This window comes from Actinia tenebrosa, unplaced genomic scaffold, assembly GCF_029948245.1.
Source record: "Actinia tenebrosa isolate PJP-AT-01 unplaced genomic scaffold, QUT_ActTen_1.0 PGA_scaffold7__59_contigs__length_16204524, whole genome shotgun sequence".
In the NCBI taxonomy this organism is placed as follows: Eukaryota; Metazoa; Cnidaria; class Anthozoa; order Actiniaria; family Actiniidae; genus Actinia; species Actinia tenebrosa.
Genome location: NW_028292584.1, coordinates 8,232,427 through 8,254,985, shown reverse-complemented (window position 1 = coordinate 8,254,985; position 22,559 = coordinate 8,232,427). Strand labels below are relative to the sequence as shown.

At 38.1% G+C, this 22,559-nt stretch overlaps 3 protein-coding genes and 1 long non-coding RNA gene across 6 annotated transcripts in view; 3 read left to right on the top strand and 1 right to left on the bottom strand.

Annotated features, from left to right (window-relative positions):
- LOC148905479 (uncharacterized) overlaps positions 1-22,559 on the bottom strand; it is a 98,288-nt gene that overhangs the window by 3,576 nt on the left and 72,153 nt on the right. Inside the window, exon 5 of the long non-coding RNA XR_016121655.1 lies at positions 185-443. This is a non-coding gene — a long non-coding RNA (uncharacterized LOC148905479). The remainder of the gene's footprint in view (positions 1-184; positions 444-22,559) is intronic.
- Positions 1,561-5,968, top strand: LOC116291584 (uncharacterized). Of its 2 annotated transcripts, none has more exons than XM_089039791.1 (8): positions 1,561-2,086; positions 2,318-2,586; positions 2,924-3,053; positions 3,139-3,284; positions 3,644-3,759; positions 3,877-3,908; positions 4,137-4,301; positions 4,684-5,968. In XM_089039791.1, the coding sequence occupies exons 1-8, from the start codon at positions 1,777-1,779 to the stop codon at positions 5,505-5,507; spliced, it is 1,992 nt and encodes a 663-aa protein (XP_088895917.1). In that variant the 5' UTR covers positions 1,561-1,776; the 3' UTR covers positions 5,508-5,968. The 2 variants fall into 2 exon arrangements, with proteins under 2 accessions (XP_088895917.1, XP_088895916.1); XM_089039790.1 differs by having other exon boundaries at positions 4,681-5,968.
- On the top strand, positions 6,302-15,038 carry LOC116286630 (uncharacterized). Its single transcript, XM_089039991.1, has 9 exons — positions 6,302-6,774; positions 7,015-7,286; positions 7,464-7,490; positions 12,026-12,128; positions 12,213-12,325; positions 12,467-12,615; positions 12,738-12,778; positions 13,111-13,197; positions 13,666-15,038. Exons 1-9 carry the CDS (start codon positions 6,465-6,467, stop codon positions 13,956-13,958), a joined length of 1,395 nt encoding a protein of 464 aa, XP_088896117.1. The 5' UTR covers positions 6,302-6,464; the 3' UTR covers positions 13,959-15,038.
- On the top strand, positions 16,002-22,359 carry LOC116286629 (uncharacterized). Of its 2 annotated transcripts, XM_089039705.1 has the most exons (9): positions 16,002-16,251; positions 16,394-16,657; positions 16,833-17,098; positions 17,358-17,487; positions 17,741-18,192; positions 18,311-18,456; positions 18,669-18,703; positions 19,210-19,353; positions 21,350-22,359. In XM_089039705.1, exons 2-9 carry the CDS (start codon positions 16,516-16,518, stop codon positions 21,745-21,747), a joined length of 1,713 nt encoding a protein of 570 aa, XP_088895831.1. In that variant the 5' UTR covers positions 16,002-16,251; positions 16,394-16,515; the 3' UTR covers positions 21,748-22,359. The 2 variants fall into 2 exon arrangements, with proteins under 2 accessions (XP_088895831.1, XP_088895830.1); XM_089039704.1 differs by having other exon boundaries at positions 16,002-16,657.

The following is a 22,559-nucleotide window of genomic DNA, read 5'->3' as shown; positions in this document are numbered from 1 at the left end:
AAATACATTTATGTTTGTCCGATGTAGCAACAGTAACTAGGTAGGTGGAAAACCTTTACTGATAGTGTGCAAGGGGTTCTGGTAGTGAAAGTGAAATGTCCTATTAGGCTAAGGGTTTGACGTCAAAGGAGTTTTTAAAAATTAAATTTACTTATCCCTTCCCCTGTTCCTATAAAACACTTACAGAAACAATTTACAGTATCCATTTTCTATAAAACATCTTATGATCGATCAACAGGGTGCTTAGAAATGTGGCTGCAAGGATGGTCTTTCTTGTAAGGTCACTCGTGAGCTGAACATCGCTGGAAATCTCATCCAAATCAAACAATGCATGCGTGCTGGCGAAGACATCAAAGTGGAGAAACTGACCAATCAGGATGTGCAGGAGACCCTGCAGCCCGGTAGTACAAACCCTGCACCAAATCCCGAAAGAAGATTCTACCCTGGCAAGGTAAATGATAGTAGAATATACTAAGCGACCAGTCATTAATTATCGTAGGGAAAGAGGGCGGAGGTCAGAAGAAGAAGGGGGACAGCTATACATTTACAAAGGTAGAACACCAGCACCAGTAAGGAGCGATCATAACTGAAAGAAGGTAGTAGATGTATGGTTCCCTTGTATGGCAAGTACCACATGTATATGGTTCTCTGCAAGAACCGCGCGAGACATATAAGCATGATACCACTGATAGTCCAGTCATATACGCAAACACCTATCAGCAGCCCAATGCTATTTGTCAGTGGTGCATTAAAATCCCAAGCGCTAAGTTATAAAAATGAGGCAATATAAAGCCTGAAAAAACCTCGAAAAAACTGCACCATATTTGCTAATTTATTTCATTCGTATAAACGACATTGATTAAGATCAGTTGCATACTAAGGGTGTAAGACTGTATGGGTGAATATTTCGCTTACTCCATTGGACTTTCAAAAGAGCTGGAGCAAAACAAAATTAACAAGGAAGTCTTTTTTGGCACTCTATGGTGATAGCCACCGCTCTAAAAACTGCTTCTGCAACAGACCGTCTAAAAAGTGTCAAAATTGCAAATCAAGTTCACGAAACGTTGCCGTCATTCATATGCTTCGATGATCAATGTTGATGATTGAAGCTTTTTTCATATGAAAGTGACTAAATAAATTGATTCTTGTCAACATTGATCAATAAAGAATAATATAATAAGACCAATAAACTATAATATGAGTGTTTTATGGGTCTCATCAACTTTATGTTGTCGATCACGATCGAGAAGCCTCAAATGGAACTACAGCTGAGTCAGTTAAAGGATGAAATAAACATATCCGATAAAGTACCGAAAGTACTCCTAAAGGATACTTTAGCTTGCTTAGTAATTATTGTTATAACTTTTGATACTTTAATTAACTAATAAAATCCTTTATCTTCTTATAAAGTTATACATATTTTTTTTCAAGAAACAGACATTTATAACGGACACCATCAATTTTAATATTGATTATGCTCATTAAAATGAGCTTGATATTTTTAGCTTGCTATAATATGACTTTGGATGCGGAAAATTTTCAAGAGTGCAAACCCGAGCCCTTTCCAGATTACTAATCAGTATTCGTGCAGCTATCACACAGGCTAAATTTGGCCACGAAAACGAAGTTAGAATGGTTCTTCTTTTAAGACGTCAATTAATGTAACAGCATATAATCAGAGATAACCTGGGAGAATAGAGTTTTCTTACATTTGGTCCAACATCGTGGAAACTCTTGGTACATTTTTGGTTCGCAATCCTGCTAATTTTCTCAGTCATGAAGCTTTCATCTTTTGTTGTACTTGCATTGTGCTGTAGTTTAACTTTTGGACAAAACTATAGTATCATCCGTCGGGTCAGGGATGCTAATGGCTATGATCAACCAGACCTTGTTCAGATCCCATCATCTTCGTGTCATAACAATGACGGCACTAAAGAATGTGCAATTGTGGATGGGAGAAGGTATTCAGTGTGCCAATGTGCTTGTGACAAAACCGATAGTGCTCATCGTTTTTACAAAAGTACTTTTGGATTCTACGATGGTAATTGGAGATGTGAGAAGAACAGTGCACTTCGTCGACGTTCAGGTAAGAATTCTTATGAGGATAACAAGCTATATATATAGCATATAAAATAGAACAGGAGAAAAATACCAGAAAGGAACGAAATACATTTAAGTGAAATACAATAATTTATTTCAGTTGAAAACCAACATATGATAGAGGTTCATAGTAGAATGTAGCATTTGCTTACCGATGATTTATGATATTATTGCTCATCAATCACCGTTATTCGAATTCCTTTTTATTTCATTTTAGGATGCCAATTATCACTTGATCAGAAGGGACTGAACGATCTCATCTTAACTGTACCAACGACGATTACTGATGGTATTTACCGCATATCGAATGTTACTACGAAGAAATACATATCGATCCCAGGAGAAGCAACGTGTTCTCTGAAAGATGGAAACTCGATGTACTTAACATGTTCTGGGATGTGGAAAGAGCTGAACACTACATTAGTAACCAAAAGATTCAATTTACATTTGATTCATAATTGGAAGGATATGAACGTCGAGTTAGAGGTAATCTCCCATCCATATATCTTTCTCATGCTAAGTAATTAATTTGTCGTATATGGAGTATGGCAGCGTGATACATGGCCTAAAATCCAATAACTGGATGTTTTTTATACTAATCAAAGAATTTTAAATTCATACTTGGTCGGATATAAACGTCGGGATTCTGGTAAGCTTATGCTAAGCATTGCTTGTTATTTCTTAGTTTGACGTATATGTACAGTGCCAGCGTGATACATGGCCAAAAATCCAATATAACTGAATATTTTATATACTGATCAGAAAAGTCCTGATGTTATATAAAGCTGTATATATTATAAGGAAAATGATCCTTCCGTTTCAGATTGATCACACTGAAGATTCTTCTTACCCTCTGCCTAGTGGTCGTATTATCAAACTAGCGGTCACCTGTTCAGATCGACCATGGGAACCATCTCAGTGTATCCTCTTGAAAATACAAGGACGACTTCAATGTAAGTCGTTTGCAATGTTGAAAACTGAAGCAGCGATTAGGCTTTTATATATTCATATTTAATTTTCTTCTATTGGACAATACAGGTTCTGTGTCTCCGCTTCTTTCTACCACCCCACCGGCTCAACCACCAGTGCCGATTCACCCTACTTCTGTCCCGTCAATGACATCTCAATCTCCAACAACATCCTCTTCTCGGGTAATCTCAGTAATGTCAGTCTCAAAGGCAATGGTAAGCACCACTGCGATAAGTAATCTTTTCGTTTCCTGATGTTTTGTTTCGTGTCGTCCACACTTTATATAAGTCACTGAACAAGGAAGCAAATGTTTCATTTGGCTGTTTTTTTTTCTCGATGGTTTCGTTAAATTTTTTTTTTAAATTTTTATTATTTGGTTTCTTTGCTGCATTGTCTGTTTTGCGCTGCTTCGTTTGTCATTATTGTTATCATTATTGTTTCTTTTTTTACCATTGTCCTTATTCCCATTCGTTCTTTCTGAATGATCTTTTCATTTCGTATCTATAAACTTTATTTCACACCTTTTCAGCTTTCAGAACTTTCCTTTCACTTACACTTCGTTTTCATCCCTCAGACATGGAAACCGACTGCAGAAAGGTTTAATAAAGTGGTTGCAGGCTCACTTTGTGGAGTAGGGCTTTTAGTGGCATTCATACTACTAATATTAATAAATAAACGAATCAAGAGAAGGTACATACGGAAATTTTACCGAACTCGCAGATCATCTAAAACCTTTCAATAACTGTTACAATCCTATCTAATATATGTTGAAAAATAAAATACAAATGTTTGATTTTGATTTCATAGGAAAGAGGACAAAAAAAGAAACAACGATTCAAGTAAGATTCTCTCTCAGTCTGAGGCAGTTATCTTGGTTTTATTTTCCCATAATTTCTTTGCAATCATTTTGCCGATAGAAAATTATCTGCATATCCTTTTTACAGAGCAGTTAAATTTACTTTTTTCTCAGCTTAATGACAAATAGCTTTGCATTGCCAACTTTGATAGTACATAGTAGCTATACATGTTCAATGATGTTTAAGTAAACTTATATTTTTGTATTTTAGGCGATACATGCAACTCATCAACACCTGGTTCCAGCCTATCAGCGTCTACTACCAAATGTTCCCATGATGATACCAACCAGTCATCAGCCGTTATAGAAGACCAGCATGATCATGCAATTGCACTTCGTGTCGATGCAGTTGTATGCGAGAAATGTGGAAATCAAGGTAACCAATAGAACAGCTACTTGTATATGTACGTCGGTATGTTACGAAACATGCAAACCAAAAACTAGTAGTTATAGTCCCAAGTGGTGTTGGCTTGTATAGTTAGATAGGATCCTAGACAGAAAATCCAAGGAACTGGTCCGACTTAGAGACTGGTGATTGAACTAAGGCAACTAAAGTAAAATCAAAGCTTTTCATATTCAAATATTTCTACCTAGAGCCTGCCTGTGTCATTCCATGCACAAATGATTTGGTCAAAGCGATGTGGCTTTTCTCCTTTCCCCCTTTGTACCAGTTCTCCCTGTAACCGTTCTCACAAATCTAAAAAGCACCATTAGTATAAAATATATTGGATAGTAAAAGTTTTTTTTCCTTACAGCAGAAATTGGTCGTCATTTCAATTATGGCTATGAAAGTATGGATGAACTAAACAACTCGTTTCCTCAGAACTATCATGTCTGCAAAAGCCCTCCGTATGATTATGTAAAGCCAGAGCAAAACCAAAAGATAAAGCAAGCCTTTAGAACAGCTGAAGGACCAGAAAATAGTTCTATGTATGGTTCATTATTGGGAAATATGCCTCATGTATATAGCTCCCTCCAAGTACCACACAAGACACAAGAAGGCAACGCGGATGGACAAGAGAATTGTGTCGATTCTTCTATGTCCGGTTCCCTAGTAGGAGATATACCTCATGTATATAGTTCCCTCCAAGTACCACATAAGACACAAGAAGGCAACGCGGATGGACAAGAGAAATGTGTCGATTCTTCTATGTACGATTCCCTAGTAGGAGATATAGCTCATGTATATAGTTCCCTCCAAGTACCACACAAGACACAAGAAGGCATCGCAGATGGACAAGAGAAATGTGTCGATTCTTCTACGTACGGTTCCCTAGTAGGAGATATACCTCATGTATATAGTTCCCTCCAAGTACCACACAAGACACAAGAAGGCAACGCGGATGGACAAGAGAAATGTGTCGATTCTTCTACGTACGGTTCCCTAGTAGGAGATATACCTCATGTATATAGTTCCCTCCAAGTTCCACACAAGACACAAGAAGGCAACGCGGATGGACAAAAGAAAACTTTGGAGTCTTCGATGTACGGTTCCCTAGGGAATGTACCACATGTATATGGTTCTCTGCAAGAACCTCATGAGACATATAAGCATGATACCGCTGATAGTCCAGACATATAAGAAAACACCTATCAACAGCTCAATCCTATTGGTCATCGGTGCATTAACGAATACCAAGTGCTAAGTTATAATAAAAATGAGGCAATATAATGCCTGAAAAGAGCTCGAAACAACTGCACCATATTTGCTAATTTTAATCCATTTGTATAAACGACATTAAGATCATTTGCAGACTAAGGGTGTAATACTGTATGGGTGAATATTTCGCTTACTCCATTGGACTCTTTCAAAAGAGCTGGAGCAAAACACAATGAATAAGGGAGTCTTTATTGGCACTCTATGGTGATAGCCGCTCTAAAAACTGCTTCTGCAACAGACCGTCTAAAAAGTATCAAAATTGCAAATCAAGTTCACGAAACGTTGGTCATTCATATGCTTCAATGACCAAAACTTTTTCCATATGAAAGTGACGAAATAAATTGATTCTTGTCAACATTGATCAATAAAGAATAATATAATAAGACCAATAAATTATAATATGAGTGTATTATGAGTCTCATCAACTTTATGTTGTCGGTCACGATCGAGAAGCCTCAAATGGAACTACAGTTGACATAAGTACCGAAAATACTTCTATACACGAAGTTAATAATACTTTAGCTTGCTTAGTAAGTGTTTTTATAACTTTTGATACTTTCATAAATTTTTATAAAGTTATACATTTTCTTCAAGAAACAGACATTTATAACGGATACAATCAATTTTTAAATTGATTGCGCTCATTTAGATGAGCTTGATATTTTTAGCTTGCTAATGACTTTCAATGCGGAAATTTTCAAGATGCAAACCCGAGCCCTTTCCAGATTGCTAATCAGTATTCGTGAAAATACAATTTGTCATACAATTTGTTGTTTTATTTGGACGTCCATTAAGAGCTAAATCAGAGTTAACCTGGAATAGAGTTTGTCGTACATTTGGTCCAACATTTGGTTCGCAATCCGGCTAATTTTCTCAGTCATGAAGCTTTCATCTTTTGTTATGCTTGCATTATGTTGTAGTTTAACTTTTGGACAAAACTATAGTATCATCCGTCGGGTCATGAGTGCTAATGGCTATGATCAACCAGACCTTGTTCGGATCCCATCATCTTCGTGTCATAACAATGATGGCACTAAAGAATGTGCAATTATAGATGGGAGAAGGTATTCAGTGTGCGAATGTGCTTGTGAAAAAACCAATAGTGCTCATCGTTATTACAAAAGTACTTTTGGATTCTACAATGGTAATTGGAGATGTGAGAAGAACAGTGCACTTCGTCGACGTTCAGGTAAGAATTCTTATGAGGATAACAAGCTATATATATAGCATATAAAATAGAACAGGAGAAGAATATCAGAAAGGATCGGATTACGGCATAGAATGCAATACAATACTTTATTTCAATGAAAACCAACAACACAGGATATGACCGAGGTTCATGGTAGAATGAAGCATTTGCTTACCGATGATTTATGATATTATTGCTTATCAATCACCGTTATTCGAATTCCTTTTTATTTTACTTTAGGATGCCAATTATCACTTGATCAGAAGGGAATAAATGATACCATCCTTACTGTACCAACGACGATTACTGATGGTACTCCGCACTTCATATCGAATGTTACTACGAAGAAATACATATCGATCCCAGGAGAAGCAACGTGTTCTCTGAAAGATGGAAACTCGATGTACTTAACATGTTCTGGGATGTGGAAAGAGCTGAACACTACATTAGTAACCAAAAGATTCAATTTACATTTGATTCATAATTGGAAGGATATGAACGTCGGGGTTGAGGTAAGCTCCCATCCATATCTTTCTTATGCTAAGTAATTAGTTTGTCGTATATGTTTAATGGCAGCGTGATGCACGGCCTAAAATCCAATAACTGGACATTTTATATACTAATCAAAGATTTTTTGATGTTATATAAAGCTGTATATCATAACAAAGAAAATGATCCTTCTGTTTTAGGCTGATAACACACAAGATTCTTCTTACTGTTTCAAGACGTGTTCGTGTTGGTGGGGAAATAGTTATACGTCTTTAATCAAACAATCACTTCTCTAAGTATCTAATTACAACTGCGTAAGCTAATATTGTAACATCTCCCCTTTTATAATGTTTGAAATACAGGGCTGGGATGATATAGAAAGATTTTAAAGATTTAAAAAATAAATGACCAAACAAAATGGCTGACTAAACTACGAAATGATTATATGGATATTAAAGTTCAACTGTAACAAAATCAATGTCCTATAAATGTTTGGTAGTCAAGTAAACCGATCAGGTTTCTTAACCACTCTCTGACTTCTTCGCAGTATAGGTGGATTGACCGCGGGTTCTGACGCAGGTAGAACTTGAGGTGTCCTTGCACTGGCTGCCTCTGGTGATGCTTGTGTGTCACTAGCTGGTTCTTTCGGTGCTTCGTCGACGGGCTTTAAAAGCTGTCTGTTTCGGCGAAGTAACTCTCCGTTCGACTCAACTAGGTATGACCTGTCTGAGAGTTTCTCTTTACAGTTCCCTACTTCCCAGGGCTTGCCTCTCTGGTTTGGCGCTACTCTTACCTCTTGGCCTATTTCTAGGTCTGGTAGGACCTTTACATGTCTGTCGTAGTGACTTTTGGCTTTCTGGCGCTTAAGGTGGATTTTGGTTGTCACACCTTCCGCTACTTTGGGATACAGAAGGTTAGTTGCTATGGGGACTAGTGTCTTTGTTCTCCTAGACATCAAGCGCTGTACTGGGCTGCTCTGCATTCCTTGAGTGGGGGTATTCCGATAATCTAGCAAGGCTAACCACGGATCTTTACGGTCTTGCATGGCTTTCTTGAGCAGGCTCTTGGCTACTTTCACTGCTGATTCCGCCTTTCCATTTGACTTTGGGTGGTATGGCGATGAGGTGACATGTTTGAACTCCCAGTCTCTTGCGAATTCAGCAAACTCGTTGCTGACGTATTGAGGCCCGTTGTCGGATACCAGCACATCGGGTATCCCATGTCGACTGAACTGTTCCTTCAGAAACTTGGTAATGGATGCTGAGGTTGTATCTTTCAGGGGACTTATTTCTATGTAGTCTGAGTAGTAATCTACCAAGACTATATAGTCTCTGTTCTGCAGCGTGAAAAGATCTGTGCCTAGTCTGCTCCAAGGTCTGTCGGGTATTTCGTGCGACTGCATTGGCATGCTGGGGTTACTTGGTTGATATTCTGAGCACACATGACAAGCCTTTACTGCATTTTCGATGTCGTGGTTCATTGCTGGCCAGTAAACGCGATCTCGTGCTTTCCTTGCACACGCCTCGATTCCTTGATGACTTGAGTGTAACCTCGCGACTACTTCAGATCTGAGGGCTCGAGGTATGATGATGCGTTGATTCTTGAATAAGATGCCGTTGTGGAGTGTCAGTTCCTCTCGGAAATGCCAGTAGTCTCTGATAGCTACTGGTACTTTGTCACGTACGTCAGGCCATCCTATTAGTATAGTATTCTTAAGTGACTGCATTGTAGGGTCTTGCTCTGTGGCTTTTTGTAGTTGCGCTAACCTTTCACTTGTGACCTTTACATTGTCGAGGGGGTTGATTCCTTCTAGTTCTAGCGCAAACACTTGGAACTCGTCTCCAGGTTCTCCTTGGTCTGCGAGGAAGGCTCGTGAGAGGTGATCTGCCACGTACATTTGTTGTCCTGGCTTGTAAGTTACGTTCAGGTTGTATCGCTGTAGGCGTAATATCATCCTCTGTAACCTGCTGGGTGCTGCTAACAAGGATTTCTTGAAAATCGCTTGCAAAGGTTTGTGGTCTGATTCTACTGTTATCAGCTCTCTCCGTGTGATGTACTGGCTGAACTTTGCACAAGCGAAGACGATTGCAAGACATTCTTTTTCGATTTGTGCGTAGCGTTGCTCAACTGGTGTGAGAGTTCGGGATGCAAACGCTACTGGTTGGCCGTTTTGAAGCAAGGTTGCTCCGAGGCCTTTCTCACTAGCATCACATTGGATAGTGACTTCTTCGCTCATGTCATAGTACTTGAGTACTGGATGCGCAATCACGAGTTGTTTAACTTCTGAGAAGGCTTTGTCGTGCTGGCGTGACCACACAAATCTTGCATTCTTTGTGGTTAGTTCACGAAGAGGCAGTGCGACTTCTGATAGTCGAGGGAGAAACTTGGAGAGATAATTTACAAAGCCTAGTAGGCTGAGTGTCTCTTGCTTGTTGGTAGGCTTTGGCATTTCGGTCACTGCTTTGACCTTATCTGGATCTGGCTTGAGTCCGGTGGATGACAAGATGTGTCCCATGAACTTCACTTCTTTTCTCCGCATGATGAGCTTCTTGCTGTTCAGCTTTAAGTTGATCTGTCTTGCTCTCTTGAGCAGACGTAGCAGATTTTCGTCATGGTTTTTGTTGGCTTCTGCTAATGTGTCACCGTAACCGACCACTAACATATCGTCGCGGAGCACTTCCACGCCTTCTAGGTCTCCCAGTCGCTCGTGTAGGGTGCTTTCGAATTCCTCTGGGGCTGAGCTGACGCCAAAAGGCATGCGTAGATATCTGTAACGGCCAAATGGGGTCCAAAAGGTTGTAAGCTTACTGCTAGCTTCGTCCAAACCGATTTGGTAGAACCCATCCTTTGCGTCTAACGTTGTGAAGACTTTGGCCTTGCCGAGTCTGGGTAGCATCTCGTCCATCGTAGGCATTTGGTATTTGGGTCGTTTGATCGCTTTGTTTAGATCTTTGGGATCCAAACAGATTCGTATCTTTCCAGGTTTGGCTACAACGACCATGCTGCTGATCCATTCGGTGGGTTCTGTCTCTTTGACGATGATTTTCCTTTTCTCGAGTTCAGCTAACTTTGTTTTGACTTCCTGGCGAAGCGTAACTGCGATTCTTCTAGGCGCGTGTTGAACTGGCGTGACATCTGGGTCAACTGCGATTGTAGCGTTACCAATGTTTCCCAATCCTTCGAAGACGTCTCGAAAATCTTTTAAGATACTTTCTTTAGTTAGGGGCAGAGTTCCGGTTTCTTGAACCGCGTGGACTTGATGATCGATGTTTAACTTGATTAGATCTAATTGTTGGCATGTTTCGGCTGATAAAATTGGTTTGTGGTTTCCGTTGACAACCTGAAATTTGAAGCAATGTTTTTCGTTGACCTTAAGTGTCACTTCACCTAATGTTTCCATGACTGATCCATCAAACAATCGTAGTTTGACATTGCTTTGCTTGAGCGTCGGATTACCGTCTTGGTTGATGATTGCTACATCCTTGTGGCTGATTACGTTACAGGTCGCTCCTGTGTCTAGTTGGCAGTCCAAATCCGTTTTATAACTGGAATTGGTGTTCATAAACTCAAGCTTTGCAAAAAGCTGCTTGCCCTTCGTTTTCACCGAACCAACTTCTTCAATCTTCAACGTGAATTCGTCGGATGAGTATTCTCCTTCTTCTGATTCTCCTGATTCAGCTGTCATCGTTTTGACATTGCTTGACCTCGATTTACACACAGACGCGAAATGGTTTTGTTTCTTGCACGTTTTGCATTCACGGCCATAGGCGGGGCAGTCTTCTAACTTGTGTTTCTGAGAACCACCACAGCGGTAGCACTTGTAACTGCTCGTTCGTCGACTTGTAGTTCGTTTACTGTCCTCGCTTGGCGTTCTGTGGGAACGTCTGTTGTTGTACTTGTCACTTGGCTTGCTTGGAGATTTAGGCTTCCGTTCTCGTATTTCATTGATTTCTTCGTTATTTGTCTTATCCACTAGACTCATGGCTTTTAACTGACTGCTAGCTAATTCACTTGAGCGGCAAATGTTGAGGGCTTTGTTGAGATCTAGACTGTCCTCTTTTAAAAGACGTAGTTTTGTTGCGTGTTCTCGTATACCAAGAACGAGTCGATCCCTGATAAGCTCTTCCGTTAACGGACCAAACTGACATGATGAAGCGCATTTTCTAAGGCGATTTACGTAGCCATCTACGGTTTCTTCTGGGCCTTGAGTACAGCTGTTGAACAGATATCGTTCGTACACCACGTTGCGCTTTGGTTTGAAGTAGGCTTCTAGCGCGTTTAAGCATGTGTTTACGTCGTTCTTTTCTTCGTCACTTAACTTGAGATTAAGGAATATTTGCAGACATTCCTTCCCCATTACAGAGCGAAACGTTGCTAGTCGTATCTTTGGGTCTTGCTGGTACAGTCCGGTTGCGACTTCGTAGTCCTCCCACTGTTGTTTAAAGAAGTCCCAATTGTTTACTTGATCTCCTTTGGTATTCATCGGCGTTGGTACCGGAAAATGCGACGTGAATATTGGTCCTCGTGGACCGCTGCTGGTCGAAGCTTCCTCCTTACTTGACATATTACTTCTTCAATGCCTCGGCAGTAGGAACTTAACGGTTTTTTCAGCTACTTTGGAAGCGTTATTTCCAATTTATTTCTGACACCATGTTTCAAGACGTGTTCGTGTTGGTGGGGAAATAGTTATACGTCTTTAATCAAACAATCACTTCTCTAAGTATCTAATTACAACTGCGTAAGCTAATATTGTAACACTTACCCTCTCCCTAGTGGTCGTATTATCAAACTAGCGGTCACCTGTTCAGATCGACCATGGGAACCATCTCAGTGTATCCTCTTGAAAATACGAGGACGACTTCAATGTAAGTCGTTTGCAATTTTGAAAACTGAAACAGCGACTACGCTTTTATTTATTCATATTATATTTTCTTCTATGGACAATACAGGTTCTGTGTCTCCGCTTCTTTCTACTACCCCACCGGCTCAACCACTAGTGCCGATTCACCCTACTTCTGTCCCGTCAATGACATCTCAATCTCCAACAACATCCTCTTCTCGGGTAATCTTCGTCATTCATTTGTAATTACTGAGTTACAACACTTCTTAACGTATCATATCATTCGTAAAATTCTTAATACGTTTTTGAAATGCTCAGGTTTTTACATATGCTTTTTTAGAAACCTTTTAACTTTATTACTAGAAACCTGGAGGGAACATCAGGGCGCCTAAAAAGGACTCCAGTATCCTTATTACTAATGGATCAATAATAGGAATCTCACTGGGCGGAGTTGCATTATTAGCTGCATTAATAATACTCATATTCTTCATAATCAGGCTCAGGAAAAGAAGGTAATAAAACAAATACGTGGTTGACTTCAATTGTAAATTGATTGACTTCAACTACTTCCATCGCGGCTTGCTTGCGCGCAAGAGTCTCATGATTTTTAAATTTTCCGCTTTGGATTTTATAGCAGATTCATCGAAAATGACAGGAAAGCCAGCACATGTGAATGTAAGTAACATAACCACAAAACTCATCACAATCGCACGAATAGTTAATAAATCATAAGCCATCAATATGTTTTGCCATTTTGAACTTCATTTGATTCTATGCTGTTGTTTAGGACCGCACTGTATACTCTCTGTTATTATAAAGATTTAAATAACTTATAATGATAATTAATGTAATAATTGTATTATCATAACATGGAACAATTACTGATATGACCACGTTGCGTGTAGAATGTTATAGGGCTTTGCAAAGAATTTGACCATGCATCAGCTAAAATATGATAATTATGAAATAACACGTATTACAAATTTCTCGATTGCTTTCCATTTTAGTGGTCTTAGAAAATAAAAAGGAAGAGGACAAAGCTGGTGGTGCCCAAAAGCCAACTCCTCAGATGGAAGAACAAGCAGATCTGGAAGGTAGTAATAACTTTTAATAAAGTGAGACTGTGCAGTCAAATATTCTTCTTCTTTATAAGGTGCATAGCGTGCCAATGGGCCAATATAATATAAAGCGAAGCGCACATTAAACTGTCCATCAAAAACCGCTCATGTATGTAATTTTTGCTCTCGACTAATTTAATAGCTGCTTCCAAATGCTTGTGATTGAACCATAATCTCATTTTTAACAATACTGCAGTGTCAAAGACCGCGGAATAAAGTTTTGAGTCGAGAGGATTAATCTTCGGGTCCTCGTGAACGTCCCCCTATGCCTCCTAATGAACAAATTCAAATCGTGTGTTGGATTACTAAGAAAATTACTGGACTATTAAAGGAAGCATTTGCATGATAATATTATTTTTATATAGCAAATCTCTTCCCAGACTTCTGCAATAACTTTGAGCTTAAAATCTCTATATGAATAACGAAATGTTCATTTCTTTGAAGGACAAAAGAGAACAGCAGATGAATTGACGATGCAGGAAGAACCATTGCACAGTCTTCCAGGGTCCACCATCAACAAAAACAACAGCGAAATCGAACAAGATGAACCTTTCTATTACGCACTTGAGGAACCACAACCGCACGGTACGCAAAAGTATAACGTGCACGAGGAATTACACCCAGATAAAGAGGCACCCCATGTATATGGGATCTTTAACGAACCACACCAGGAAGCCACATCTAATGACACTCGTGGATATACCAATACACTGTATGAGTCGGTTGGAGACAATTAGTAAGCAGTCCACCAAATAAGAAGATCAATGAGGCATTTTAGGATTAGGCATTTTATGCCTATCTTATTTTAAAGGTCTATAATCTAGTTGATCATGGTGGGAAGTTTAAAATTACCTAAAATTCAGTAGTCAGATTGACTTGATGAACTGGCCAAGTAAAACCGTGGACTAACCAACACCAGCGGCTAACCATTTTACTTATAAATAAATATTCCCAGAATTTTTTTAAACAGGTAAAACTTGTCGATGTGCTCCGATATTCTAAACATGCGCATTTTTTGCGTATCGTCCTAATTTGATCTTATCAAGATTTTATTAAGTTTTGTACCATTTGAATTTTATCTAGGTGTATACTTTATAAATAAACAACAATATTAACTTATTAGTTTTTATTAGAGTGACCACAGTAAATCCGTGAAACTTTAGTAACGCTAAATAGCACAATTTGATGCAAATTCCATTGTTTTCTATTGTTTAACTAGCACTATTTTGTACTATTAAGTAATTAGTGTTTCACGGATTTACTGTGGTCACTCTAGTAAGATAAGTTAATGAATGTGCGTGTATAACATCTATATGGATACATATATTTGTATGAAAAACACCCATTAGTTTATAAAAAAAATTTAAAAAATCTTTGTTTTCTCTCCTAATCTGTAGTTTTTTTTCTATCTTATTTTAATACCTATGTATTTCAAACACGGAGTCTTTATCTGGCACAGGATGTAGATAAAATTCCTATTATGTTACTTGCGTCATCAAATTGTGTAGAAAAATATGTTTACATCAGTAGGTCTAATTATCAAGAGGATACTCAGTAAGTACTTCAGATCCACGAATAACAGGTTGCTCATTTGATCTAGTGTTTATGAGAGTATATATCTAATATTCTTGCTTCACGAAGTCAAAGCAGGTTGTTTGTTTGCTTTGTCTTAACACGTGGCTGCAAATCACAGTAGACACTTGCTTTCTATTTAAATTTCCCATCCCTGACCTGTTCATCTTTTTATTTTTACTTTGGAGATCACAGAATAATGTTTATACGTCTTGGCTTTTTTATTTCGTTACACTATCTCAGACAATTGCGATTCTTTTAGCTATTCCTAATAAAAAAAAGTTAATAAAACATATTTGTAAAACATTCAGGAACTAATTTGAGCGCGACAAGCCGTAAACAAAATATGTCATTTCTGTCGTGTGCTGTCGTATCGTGGCATCATCTAATTATAGAAATAGGTAGTCTAGCAATTAAAGTTTACTTTTCATAAATAATTTGGAAGCTAATAGATAAATGCGCAAAAAGGACTGACGTCGTCGTTGTCGGCTGTTGTCGTCACAGTATCGCTTAATCATGGAATTAGGTAGTCCTCCAATTAAAGCTTACTATATTGCTAAAAATAGATAGCTCGTTAAAAATTCTAAACGTTGCAAAAGATATCTTTTTTGTCGACTGCTGCCGTCAAAGCATCGGCTGATTATTATGAAAGAATGTTTCTCAAACTATGTAATGATAAATTGTGCAAAAGGTGTCTTTTATGTTGATCGCTTTCGTCACAGAATCGACTAATTATGAAATTAAGTACGTAGTCTGCTAATTATAAAGTTTAATTGCTAAAAATAGATTGCTAAAAATTATAGATAAACGTTACAAAAAATATAATTTTTGTCGACTGCTGTCGTCACAGTATCGTCTAATTGCTATGTAAGAATGTGACTAAGAGCTTCGGTCTGGTTTAGATATTTTGCTATATTTTGCTAAGTAGCCGCTACTTGCAAATGGTTCAGTACGCCAATATCGTATGAGTATTAAAAGTATGATGGATTCCCAACAGGAATCTCTTTAAACTAGTTCTGCTATAAATATTGTTGAAATAAATAAATAAAGCACTAACAATATCATTCATAACAGCAAGACAATTAGGAAGTTGAACAAAAATACACTGATATATTTATCTCATGTGCGTCAATCTCTGTCATACCGTCTCAGTCATGAGTGCGTAGTCATCCATGCATCATAGTTTCGTTAAGAGCCCAAATTCTTTCCATTCTGGTACCACATTTTTAGCCTATTTTGGCTGAAACACTTTTCTAGAACAGGATCTTGTTTTAACCGATCTAGCAGTTGAATTTGTGAAGATAGTTCCCTCCTTTAGAATTACCTTGGTTGAACTCTACTTCAAATGCGGAACATTGAATGTCTAGGCTAGAAAGGGAAATAGAGAGTGCAGTTGTATTCGTAAAGCTATCAAGTACTGGGGGTTGGATTCTGACACTAAACAACGAAGTTTATCTCGTAAGCTTAGTAAGAGAGAACTAGGCTGAAACTCTTAGCTTATTTTTGATAAGATATCGTGAAGCATCGCTATAATTTGGATCATAGTTTTGCAAGATGAAGCAAATACCATTGCTGTTTATTGTTTTCTTATTTGATGTAGCTTTTGCGCAGAAATATATCATCACTCGTCGAGTCAGAACTTCTAGCGGTAAGATTCAACCAGACGTGGTTCAGATCCCATCAGCTTTGTGTCATAATAATGGAACCACAGAATGTCCATTGATGAACGGAGAATTCAGTGGCTCGGTATGTCAGTGTACTTGTAGCGAGAAAGACAGCGGTTCCCGTTTATACAAAACTACGTTTCTGTTTCATAACGAAACATGGAAATGTGCAAAGAATGCTGCTCTTCAAAAGCTCACAGGTAAATGACTCCATTGTGTGTTATTGTCCTGTTTCACTAAAAAAAACGAACTATATTTTTCACTTTGATAATCAAGTTTACTTATTAACAAGGTTTAAATAATACTGTAAAATTGATAACTATTTGGTAATTACCAATTTTATTGATATGATTAAAATATGTTTTTTAACTCTAGGATGTTCATTCTCGCTTGATGGAGCAGAAGCTGTTTCAGTGCCGACTTTAAAACCAAATGTTACTGATTCTCACAGTTTGTCAAACGTTACAACTGGCTTATATATACAACTACCTGTGGGGACGACATGTGCAGTAAGGCCTCAAAACTCCGCATACTTAAAATGTAACGGTCAATGGGAGCAACTGAATAGTACTTTAGTAACCAAAAGATTTCAAATCAGCTATGGACAACCATCTAATGGCAAATATTTTGGATATGTCTTGGTAAGCTAAAACAATGCGATCATGAATTACAACTTTGATGAAATTCCACAATGATTGAACTGGTTACTACGAATTAATACTCTCTTAATACGCTTTGACTGGTCGAAAAGATAATTTGTAGCGCATGTTGGTCCAAGCACTTGATTGTGTTTATACAACAGCAAAAAGGGCGATTTTTCCTTTTTTCCAACCAAACCATTCAGGCATTTGATTATTATAGTATTAAGTAATTTGCTAAATTTGAGGCTATTTTTCTTAGGTCAACTCCACAGAACATTCAGCTTACCCTCTTCCAAGTGGTCGGATTATTAGACTAGGAATTAACTGTTCAGATCGATCATGGGAATCATCTCAGTGTATCGTGGCGAAAATACAGGGACAACTTGAATGTAAGTCGAGAAGAAAGAAAGTATTTGTGATATTACATATAACACGAGGGATAATAATTGTTTTATAAAACGCAAGAGAAGAAATATACATCTTATTCAGCATTTTTATCTAAGTGAGTTGGCAAATGAGTGAGAGAATAACGATGACAAAATCAACCTCTTGTGGAACAACTCTGTTTCCGCATTTTGAAGCGAGAAATTTAAAGAGCATTTGTAATTACTGATTCTTCTTTTTGTTATATTCTCCTCTCAGGCCCCGCGCTATTGTTTCCTGTTCTTTCAACAACTACACCACAACCATCAACACCATCGCTTTTTACTGCTCCATCATCTACTGCTCCTTCGTCCATACTGTCTGTTCCACCTACAACGTCACTATCGATAAGCCAAACGTCTTTTCCAGTTTCATCGTCTACAGTATTGTCAACTTCACCATTATCGCACAAACCAAACACAGTAACTTTCTCAGGCCCCGTGCCATCATTTCCTGTGCCTTCAACAACTACACCACAACCATCCACCACATCATCATCTGTGCCCACTTCTGCAACACCATCACTTTTTACTGCTCAACCATTTAATACTCCTCCGTCCATGGTGTCTGTTTCACCTAAAACACCATCGTCGATAAGCCAAACGTCTTCTGCAGTTCCGGCATCGTCTACAGTATTGCCAACTTCCCTTCCATCGCCAAAACCAAACACGGTAACTATTACTTTATTTTTCACACTCCTTTAAGACAATTATTAAACCTGTAGTTTAACCAAGATTAAAGCAGATTTTAAAACAATAATTTTTCGCTCTTGTGTTCTTATTTTATTAGACCACTGCACCCAAAGTAAATGTGGACGGTGACAGCTCCTCGAAGATATTCTCCGGTGCTTTAATTGGTGCCGTACTAGGAGGATTTGCAGCTTTGGTGGCATTAGTTATAATCATAGTGATAATAGCCAGAGGAAGAAAGAAAAGGTAAACAGTATGGCGCTGTTACACGAAACAATTTTAACTGAAACTACTGTGTTACACGGAAAAAACTCTCGCTACAAAAGAGACCCGCCAAAATTTGTTGCCAGCAAGAAAGTAGAAGAGGGTGTTACTTTTCCTAAAACCGTAGTCCCAATCAGCCATTAATGATTAGTGCAGTAATTTCATAATAATGTCAGCTTTCATTTAATTTCTAGGTCTGATGATCTAAGAAAGAACAGCAGTGCTGCTAGTAAGTCGGTGAACAAATTAGTCCCCCTCTCTATTATAAATATGAATACATTTATACATAGAAATACTTATGCATGCTTAGTATAGTCCCACTCATAAAAGACTAAAAAAGTTGAAGTCTTTTATTTTGTTAATATGACAAATGTTTACTGTAATCTATTCTACTTCCTTCCCCTTGCAATGTTGCCTACCTTTTAATTTTACAGTAGCCACATTTATAAACGTGAACATTAAAACGTGCCTTATCTACAGTTATATTCAGAAGACTGCTACCCTGGGTGCCTCTCTCTCTATCTCGCCCCTCAGCCTCACACGGTCTCTGGCACCCAGGGTAGAAGACTGCTTTACTAACTTAGATTCTGCCAACACAAAATCAGTTTAAAATTACACTGAAGCCAAAAAGAAACTATTCCTTCTTATCTGCAGTAATTTAAATTGTTTGAAAGGTTTTACGTCATAGCGTAATCTTAGTTACAATTTTTGTTGAGTACGGTTTTTCATTTTTAGTGGTGGTTGAGAATGAGAGCTATGAAGGAGAAGACCTAGGAGATAAACACCACCACCCTTACGAAAACGTCAATCCAAGTTTCGTACCTGCGACAACCGCTTCTGCACTTAATAACAATGTGAAAGGAAAAGCAAATACTGGAGGTAAAGCATTATTTTATGGAGAGCAATTATTTTGTTCATATTCCATTCACTGACAAAAAATTCGCAAGAAGCCTGCATTGACAATCTCTCTTTTTCCAAAGCCAAAAGCTCGCACGGACAAAAAAAAAAAAAAAAAGGGGCGAACTATCAAATAATATTGTAGTTTCAGTAGTATAGGCCGCACCGCACGATCCGTATTTTTGCGGTGGATTTACTAATTTTGCGGTGGATTCGAGTATATTTGCGGTGGATTTAATTATGTTCTAATACGTCACGCATTACGTGTATCATATGCGGTGGATTTAATTATTTTTATTACTTATTACCATAAAATGACGGGTAGGTCTTGTGAAGTTGCCATGACGACCAATTGACGCCATGAGTTTATTGTTTGACAAGTTTGGACAAGTCTTTTGTTTACCAATCCAATTTATAGAGCGCAGGGATTTTGAATTTTTAACTCCAAAACTCAACCAACCAACCAAGCAAGCAAGACCTAACAATTTACTTTTGAGAAACGCAATGGCTACGTTATTCCAGCTAGGCTCTCGAGGATATCACGCTACCGTCAATGAATTCAAAGGACTACTGAAAATTTGATGACTATTGTATCCAACACAATGCACTTAATGACTCATAAACGATAAACAATAAGACCTACTAAGTTCTTCCTAATTATGCAAAAATCAGCTGAAAAAGAATAGTTCTGCCGTTTATCTTGTTCTATATTATATAAACAGCGTTCATTCTAGTAGTACAATGACTCTAAAATTCCCTAGCATTCAAGCTTATTAATGCTGTCATATCTCTTTCCTTCAATCATTTTTGTCACGTGATAAATAAGACACGGCATCAAAACAATTTTATGAATGCACAAATCTACAGGAAGCCCATATCCAATTTAGTTATTGAAAAACACAGGAAGTCCATGAGCAATTCTTATTCCCACAGGCAGCCCATCCGATTTAGCTATTGAAAAACACAGGAAGCCCATGACCAATTCTCTTTTCCACGGCCAAGACCATTTGAAATACCAAAATTAATAACTGATTTTATAATAATCTTATATCTGCTTATTTTTTCTATGATTGAGGGTCGATGAGAGGTCGATGCGAGGTCTATGAGAGGTCTATGAGAGGTTGATGAGAGGTCGATGAGAGCTTGATGAGAGGTCGATGAGAGGTCGATGAGAGGTCTATGAGAGGTCTATGAGAGGTTGATGAGAGGTCGATGAGAGCTTGATGAGAGGTCGATGAGAGGTCGATGAGAGGTCTATGAGAGGTCTATGAGAGGTCGATGTGAGGTCGATGAGATGCTGTTTATATAATATAGAACAAGATAAACGGCAGAACTATTCTTTTTCAGCTGATTTTTGCATAATTAGGAAGAACTTAGTAGGTCTTATTGTTTATCGTTTATGAGTCATTAAGTGCATTGTGTTGGATACAATAGTCATCAAATTTTCAGTAGTCCTTTGAATTCATTGACGGTAGCGTGATATCCTCGAGAGCCTAGCTGGAATAACGTAGCCATTGCGTTTCTCAAAAGTAAATTGTTAGGTCTTGCTTGCTTGGTTGGTTGGTTGAGTTTTGGAGTTAAAAATTCAAAATCCCTGCGCTCTATAAATTGGATTGGTAAACAAAAGACTTGTCCAAACTTGTCAAACAATAAACTCATGGCGTCAATTGGTCGTCATGGCAACTTCACAAGACCTACCCGTCATTTTATGGTAATAAGTAATAAAAATAATTAAATCCACCGCATATGATACACGTAATGCGTGACGTATTAGAACATAATTAAATCCACCGCAAATATACTCGAATCCACCGCAAAATTAGTAAATCCACCGCAAAAATACGGATCGTGCGGTGCGGCCTATACTACTAGTTTCATTACCAGGATCAGCGTTAGAAAAACACGACTTTGAAAGGTTAAGTTAATTCAACCACTTAATTTTTGACATCCATTTTCTTTTTACCATTTTTTATATTAGGACACCGCAACAGTGTAGCAAATAAAGTATACGAAGTCGTGGAAGAATTTGACAATCAACCATCCAAGCCCAAAAACAAGACAATCAAAGAAGGGCAACAAGATCTAACAAAAAGAACCAGAAAGGAAGCCTTGTCTACTATTCCTGAGTCTGGCGCCGGTGCCACGTTGGTCACTTTCAGAGAACCACATCATTATGATAGTATTATTGATAAAAATGTCCTTCAATATGCGCCCGTGTACGATGTAATTGATGGAACACAGTCCAAAGGTGCCTTCAACAAGAATGATCCTCGTGCACATGGTGCCTCCTCGAACATGCCAATAGAAAGTGGCCACGATCTTAAAAACGGTCAAGATGTCTCTCTCTATGATACCGTTGGAAGTGTACTTTCATGAAACCTGAGAAAAAGCACTAAGACACTTTATTCTTACAAACCTAACGATCTTAAATTTACGTATAATTCAAGCTCTCCGCACTTGTAAAACGTGAACGTCAATTTGTGTATCAAGTATGTGAGTCATCCTACATCTGGCATGAAATTCCACACACCGCATAAGTCTGTACACACACTACTGAATGATCTATGAAACTGCACTATAAAACTGATCTGTTTAAACGTCCCTTTTATAAAATATATCGGCCTAGGATAGTGTCTCTGCAGACCCCACCACTGAACGACCCATGAAAATGTGCTACAAAACTGACTATAAAACTAAATATCCCTTTTGAAAAATATTTGGGCTCAAAATATCTGGATACGACCATGCGAATCTAGATAAATGAAGAACCTATAGATGATTATGCCAATCAAGTCCTTTTTAGTGCAACTAAATCTTTAAATTCTCAACGCAGTACTGTTAGTCAGCGGTCTACTCACGATTTTCAGACGTAAAATTATAGCAAGAAGAAATACGCACTGGTCATTACCGATGAACATAAGGTACTGACCACGCGGAAACAGACTTTTGGGACGAGATGAAAACAAATAGAAACGTCGACCACAGAATCCATGAAAAATGACCTGATTATACAATACTCCATAGGCCACTGTTCACTCTATATATTTATTATCATTTTGATAGACATTGATTTCCTGTTGATCACATTAATTGGGATAATTGATATTCTAAATGGAATATTGTGCTCCTTTTCCATATCGTTCAGATGGCGTTTATACCGGCAAATGGAGGTACATTTTCAGCAAACT